General features: G+C 42.9%; 1 protein-coding gene across 1 annotated transcript in view; it reads right to left on the reverse strand.

Moving 5' to 3' along the window:
- acta2 (actin alpha 2, smooth muscle) overlaps positions 1-7,500 on the reverse strand; it is a 16,078-nt gene that overhangs the window by 7,839 nt on the left and 739 nt on the right. Inside the window, exons 2-4 of the mRNA XM_042396510.1 lie at positions 4,924-5,103; positions 3,848-3,976; positions 3,639-3,749 (exon numbers count right to left, since the gene is read on the reverse strand). Of these exons, the coding sequence (XP_042252444.1) occupies positions 3,639-3,749; positions 3,848-3,976; positions 4,924-5,052 (369 nt within the window). The 5' untranslated portion in view covers positions 5,053-5,103. The remainder of the gene's footprint in view (positions 1-3,638; positions 3,750-3,847; positions 3,977-4,923; positions 5,104-7,500) is intronic.

Here is a 7,500-nt window from a genome sequence, read left to right on the forward strand (position 1 = left end):
ATAGTATAGCATATTATAGTGTAGTATAGTATAATATGTAGTATAGTGTAGTATAGCATAGTATAGTATAATATGTAGTATAGTGTAGTATAGCATAGTATAGTGTAATATGTAGTATAGTGTAGTATAGCATAGTATAGTGTAATATGTAGTATAGTGTAGTATAGCATAGTATAGTGTAATATGTAGTATAGTGTAGTATAGTGTAGTATAGTATAATATGTAGTATAGTCGTATTATGTCGTATTATGTGTTGTATAGTGCAGTATAATGTAGTATAGTATTATATGTTGTATAGTGCAGTATAATGTAGTACAATGTGTAGTACAGTGTAGTACACTGCGCAGTATTATGTGTAGTCCAGTGTAGTGTAACGTGTAGTACAGTGTAGTATAACGTGTAGTACAGTGTAGTCCAGTGTAGTGTAACGTGTAGTACAGTGTAGTATAACGTGTAGTACAGTGTAGTATAACGTGTAGTACAGTGTAGTCCAGTGTAGTATTAAGTGTAGTCCAGTGTAGTCCAGTGTAGTGTAACGTGTAGTACAGTGTAGTATAACATGTAGTACAGTGTAGTCCAGTATAGTGTAACGTGTAGTACAGTGTAGTATAACGTGTAGTCCAGTGTAGTCCAGTGTAGTGTAACGTGTAGTACAGTGTAGTATAACATGTAGTACAGTGTAGTCCAGTGTAGTATAACGTGTAGTACAGTGTAGTATAACATGTAGTACAGTGTAGTCCAGTGTAGTATAACGTGTAGTCCAGTGTAGTGTAACGTGTAGTACAGTGTAGTCCAGTGTAGTATTATGTGTAGTACAGTGTAGTCCAGTGTAGTGTAACGTGTAGTACAGTGTAGTCCAGTGTAGTATTATGTGTAGTACAGTGTAGTCCAGTGTAGTGTAACGTGTAGTACAGTGTAGTCCAGTGTAGTATTATGTGTAGTACAGTGTAGTCCAGTGTAGTGTAACGTGTAGTACAGTGTAGTATAATGTGTAGTACAGTGTAGTCCAGTGTAGTATTAAGTGTAGTCCAGTGTAGTGTAACGTGTAGTACAGTGTAGTATAACATGTAGTACCGTGTAGTCCAGTGTAGTGTAACGTGTAGTACAGTGTAGTCCAGTGTAGTATTAAGTGTAGTCCAGTGTAGTCCAGTGTAGTGTAACGTGTAGTACAGTGTAGTATAACATGTAGTACAGTGTAGTCCAGTGTAGTGTAACGTGTAGTACAGTGTAGTCCAGTGTAGTGTAACGTGTAGTACAGTGTAGTATAACGTGTAGTACAGTGTAGTATAACATGTAGTACAGTGTAGTCCAGTGTAGTGTAACGTGTAGTACAGTGTAGTCCAGTGTAGTATAACATGTAGTACAGTGTAGTCCAGTGTAGTATAACGTGTAGTACAGTGTAGTCCAGTGTAGTGTAACGTGTAGTACAGTGTAGTATAACGTGTAGTACAGTGTAGTATAACGTGTAGTCCAGTGTAGTATAACGTGTAGTACAGTGTAGTCCAGTGTAGTGTAACGTGTAGTACAGTGTAGTCCAGTGTAGTGTAACGTGTAGTACAGTGTAGTATAACGTGTAGTACAGTGTAGTCCAGTGTAGTATAACGTGTAGTACAGTGTAGTATAACATGTAGTACAGTGTAGTCCAGTGTAGTATTAAGTGTAGTCCAGTGTAGTGTAACGTGTAGTACAGTGTAGTATAACGTGTAGTACAGTGTAGTCAGGTGTAGTATAACGTGTAGTACAGTGTAGTCCAGTGTAGTATTATGTGTAGTACAGTGCAGTCCAGTGTAGTATTATGTGTAGTACAGTGTAGTATTATGTGTAGTACAGTGCAGTCCAGTGTAGTATAACGTGTAGTACAGTGTAGTCCAGTGTGGTATTATGTGTAGTACAGTGCAGTCCAGTGTAGTATTATGTGTAGTAAAGTGTAGTATTATGTGTAGTACAGTGCAGTCCAGTGTAGTATTAAGTGTAGTCCAGTGTAGTATAACGTGTAGTACAGTGTAGTCCAGTGTAGTATAACGTGTAGTACAGTGTAGTCCAGTGTAGTATTATGTGTAGTCCAGTGTAGTATAACGTGTAGTACAGTGCAGTCCAGTGTAGTATTATGTGCAGTCCAGTGTAGTATTATGTGTAGTACAGTGTAGTATTATGTGTAGTACAGTGCAGTCCAGTGTAGTATTATGTGTAGTACAGTGTAGTATTATGTGTAGTACAGTGCAGTCCAGTGTAGTATAACGTGTAGTCCAGTGTAGTATTATGTGTAGTACAGTGTAGTCCAGTGTAGTGTAACGTGTAGTACAGTGTAGTATAACGTGTAGTACAGTGTAGTCCAGTGTAGTATTATGTGTAGTCCAGTGTAGTATAACGTGTAGTCCAGTGTAGTCCAGTGTAGTATTATGTGTAGTCCAGTGTAGTATTATGTGTAGTCCAGTGTAGTGTAACGTGTAGTACAGTGTAGTCCAGTGTAGTATTATGTGTAGTCCAGTGTAGTATAACATGTAGTGCAGTGTAGTATTATGTGTAGTCCAGTGTAGTATTATGTGTAGTCCAGTGAAGTCCAGTGTAGTGTAACGTGTAGTCCAGTGTAGTCCAGTGTAGTATTATGTGTAGTCCAGTGTAGTATTATGTGTAGTCCAGTGTAGTGTAACGTGTAGTACAGTGTAGTCCAGTGTAGTATTATGTGTAGTACAGTGCAGTCCAGTGTAGTATAACATGTAGTGCAGTGTAGTATTATGTGTAGTATTATGTGTAGTCCAGTGTAGTGTAACGTGTAGTACAGTGTAGTCCAGTGTAGTATTATGTGTAGTACAGTGCAGTCCAGTGTAGTATAACATGTAGTGCAGTGTAGTATTATGTGTAGTATTATGTGTAGTCCAGTGTAGTATTATGTATAGTACAGTGCAGTCCAGTGTAGTATAACGTGTAGTGCAGTGTAGTATTATGTGTAGTCCAGTGTAGTATAACGTGTAGTACAGTGTAGTCCAGTGTAGTATTATGTGTAGTACAGTGCAGTCCAGTGTAGTATAACATGTAGTGCAGTGTAGTATTATGTGTAGTATTATGTGTAGTCCAGTGTAGTATTTTGTGTAGTACAGTGCAGTCCAGTGTAGTATAACGTGTAGTGCAGTGTCTATTATGTGTAGTCCAGTGTAGTATAACGTGTAGTGCAGTGTAGTATTATGTGTAGTCCAGTGTAGTATTATGTGTAGTACAGTGTAGTCCAGTGTAGTATAACATGTAGTGCAGTGTAGTATTATGTGTAGTCCAGTGTAGTCCATTGTAGTCCAGTGTAGTATTATGTGTAGTACTGTGTAGTATTATGTGTAGTACAGTGTAGTCCAGTGTAGTATTATGTGTAGTACAGTGTAGTCCAGTGTAGTATAACATGTAGTGCAGTGTAGTATTATGTGTAGTACTGTGTAGTATTATGTGTAGTACAGTGTAGTCCAGAGTAGTATAACATGTAGTGCAGTGTAGTATAACATGTAGTGCAGTGTAATATTATGTGTAGTATTATGTGTAGTCCAGTGTAGTATTATGTGTAGTACAGTGTAGTCCAGTGTAGTATAACATGTAGTGCAGTGTAGTATTATGTGTAGTACTGTGTAGTATTATGTGTAGTACTGTCGGTGTACCTGCGTCATCTTCTCCCTGTTGGCTTTGGGGTTGAGAGGAGCTTCAGTCAGCAGGGTGGGATGTTCCTCTGGAGCCACTCGCAGCTCGTTGTAGAAGGAGTGATGCCAGATCTGACCAATCACAGAGCAGATAATAGTCGTTATGACCACATGAGGATATTTATTGATCCGTTCATGTGTTGTTATAGATATGAGGATGTGTGAGGAACCTTCTCCATGTCGTCCCAGTTGGTGATGATGCCGTGTTCGATGGGATATTTCAGGGTGAGGATTCCTCTCTTACTCTGAGCCTCGTCCCCCACATAGCTGTCCTTCTGCCCCATACCCACCATCACTCCCTGAGAGAGAGACGGGTCAGAGAGAGGGAGACAGGTCAGAGAGAGGGAGACGGGTCAGAGAGAGGGAGACAGGTCAGAGAGAGGAGACGGGTCAGACAGGTCAGACGGGTCATAGAGAGAGAGACGGGTCAGAGAGAGGCAGACGGGTCAGACGGGTCAGAGAGAGGGAGAGACGGGTCAGAGAGAGAGAGAGACGGGTCATAGAGAGAGAGACGGGTCATAGAGAGAGAGACAGGTCAGAGAGAGGAGACGGGTCAGACGGGTCAGAGAGAGAGAGACGGGTCAGAGAGAGAGAGAGACGGGTCAGAGAGAGGAAGACGGGTCAGACGGGTCAGAGAGAGAGAGACAGGTCATAGAGAGAGACGGGTCAGAGAGAGGGAGACGGGTCATAGAGAGAGAGACGGGTCATAGAGAGAGAGAGACGGGTCATAGAGAGAGAGACGGGTCATAGAGAGAGAGAGACGGGTCATAGAGAGAGAGAGGGGTCAGACAGGTCATAGAGAGAGAGAGACAGGTCATAGAGAGAGAGAGACGGGTCATAGAGAGAGAGACGGGTCAGACGGGTCATAGAGAGAGAGACGGGTCAGAGAGAGAGAGACGGGTCAGACGGGTCATAGAGAGAGAGAGACAGGTCATAGAGAGAGAGACGGGTCATAGAGAGAGAGACAGGTCAGAGAGAGGGAGACGGGTCATAGAGAGAGAGACGGGTCAGAGAGAGGGAGACGGGTCATAGAGAGAGAGACGGGTCAGAGAGAGGGAGACGGGTCATAGAGAGAGAGACGGGTCAGAGAGAGGGAGACAGGTCAGAGAGAGAGAGACAGGTAGTTCATGTAACAGCATTTCCATGAATCCTAAAGAAACAATGTTGTGAATGTTTGTTTGCGGCTGTTATCAGTAGCGTTAGCATTAGCATCAGCCTGTCTGTGTGCGGACCAATCAGCTGTCACCTGGTGGCGGGGTCGGCCCACAATGGAGGGGAAGACGGCTCTGGGGGCGTCGTCTCCGGCGAACCCGGCCTTACAGAGACCGGATCCATTATCACAGACCAGAGCGGTGCTCTCCTCATCATCACACATGACTGCAGGGGGCGCTGTGGGCGAGCAACAACTCTACGACACCGAGTCACACTGCAGGGACAGAAGAAGAAAGAACCACGTCATTAAAAACTCCATTACCCAGAAACCCCTGCAGGTGGCCTTCAGCACTGTCAAGTTAAAACCTTGATTGTTAGATTTATGATCCCCGAACATGAACGATATACACATTACATCATTCATACAGTCATTAACACGTATAAAACATGGCCACAAGTATGTGGACAACTGAACGTTCCATCACTGCATGTTTTTATTTATTGTTTACTGTTTGTTTGTATAGGGTCGGGTATGTAGGATGCAGCGAGACTGCAGCGTCTTAAAAAGGCCTTAAATACATAAAACTCACCAACAAAGTATACAATAACAGTATCATATGGATCAATCATAATAGTAGTAATAATAATAATAATAACACATTTGATACTTTATGTATAGTATTTCTACACTGTAGTATTAAATATAATCATATATTTCTGAGGTTTGATTTAATAAGAGTCAAACAGGAAGAGTTCAGACAAACACAAAAATACAAAAATCAATCTAAAGTTGCAGCTTTGACAGAAAAGTGTTCCTGCAGGACGCAGAAAAAGTAACGAATCAGAAAGCTTCTTGTGCAGCTGCTGACAACAAACACTGACATTCATTCTGAGGGACTGAAGGTGTGTCCGCATACTTTTGGCCATATAAACTGTCGTATCCAGACTAGTGAGTCAGGAGGTTTCACAGCAGCCACAAGGATGAAAGTGTAAAAACTTGATTTTGGTGATGTGCAACATCCACATCACCAAAATTGGAATTGTGAGGTTCTCACGTGACAGCAGTGACATCACCCCCCCCCCCCCCCCAATCCCCCTCCCCTCCCCAGAGCACTACTACTGTCCTTTACTGAATGAACAAAGCACTCTGGGAAAACTTCCTAATTAGGGCATGAAGCTGCGTCCTGCTCTCTCTCTCCCTGTGTCCACTCTACCTCGCTCTCTCTCCATCTGTCCTCCCTCGTCTCTCTTCATCGCTCCCTCGCCCTCCTCACGCTCACACTCACATCACTTTAGACCATATTTAGTCATGAAATTTAGGAATCAAATATTTATCTGATTTTTCTTGCCAGCAGGAGCCTGAGTGAGTGCGTGGGTTCATTCTGCCCTCAGTTCTGTCTCACAGTAAAGTCTGCAGTTTGTTCAACATTTGTGGTTTTGGGAGATTTTATATATATTTGCAGTCTTTGTTTGTTTATATAAAGTTTATTCAGGAGTAGATTTTTAAATGTGAGTGTGCTGTTGTTACCCCTGAAAGCACACGTGTGTAAAAACGAACCGTGACAGTTGTGAACCTGCTGACAGCATCATTTAAACAGAGAACTGGATTGTAAAGTATAAACTGGTGTTTTTCTATCATGTGCAGACTCGACCCAACAGTGTGTTGGTCCGTCTCTCAACACTTTCCTCCTCATCTCATCTCTCTCATTGGTTCCTCTTTAAAAACAGCTGCTCGCTGCAGGTTTTCACCATCAAACAGAAGGATGTTAGTTGAGGACTACTTTCAGTGGCGGATGAATCCCGATCGGTCTTCACATTAATCTAAAAGTCTGTTTGTAAATGAAATAAGTGAAATAACCTCACAGCTCAGGTTCAAGACTCAGAAAACACCTAAAAACACTTAAAAACACCTAAAAACACCTAAAACTGTGTCTTTAAATTCATTTTAAAGCTGCAACTATTGAAAAGTTAGAAACAAAAGTAAAGATGAAATAAAATGTAAAGTTTAGATAAAACACAACTTGATGATGTTTAAAGAGCCTGTAAACACGGTGATGTTCACTACTGACCCCCCCCCCCCCCCCCGACACAGCAGGGCTATGGCTACGTACCCCCCCCCCCCCCCCCCGACACAGCAGGGCTATGGCTACGTACTGACCCCCCCCCCCCCCGACACAGCAGGGCTATGGCTACGTACTGACCCCCCCCCCACAGACACAGCAGGGCTATGGCTACGTACTGACCCCCCCGCTACCTGCTTCATCTGTGGTGGTCAGTCAGTGACCCCTGACCCCCCCCCCGTCACACACTAGGAGGCCACGCCCCTGCTCGCTGCCCTGCTGTCCTCAGACTTTGGGTGTTTAATTACTCTTTAAAGGAAATTAAGAGTTCACAGTGAACCTTCAGATGACTGAGAAACAAAGATAAACGTGTTCAGTCTTGGTGTTTCCTGCAGCTCTGCAGGTTCTCCTGCCAGGCGCTGCTCAGGGCAGAAAGTCAAAAAAAAAGGCAACGAAAGCTTCAGCTCAGAGTCAAATCAAACAAACCTCAACACCTGCCAGATTAAACCAAAGTCCATTCAGAAGATCCTGCTTTTTAACACCCACCAATCACATCAGAGAGAAAACTGACACAAACACATCAGCAGCACACGAGGAGAAGATCACATTCT

Source organism: Thunnus maccoyii, chromosome 20 (genome assembly GCF_910596095.1).
Source record: "Thunnus maccoyii chromosome 20, fThuMac1.1, whole genome shotgun sequence".
NCBI classification, from domain to species: domain Eukaryota; kingdom Metazoa; phylum Chordata; class Actinopteri; order Scombriformes; family Scombridae; genus Thunnus; species Thunnus maccoyii.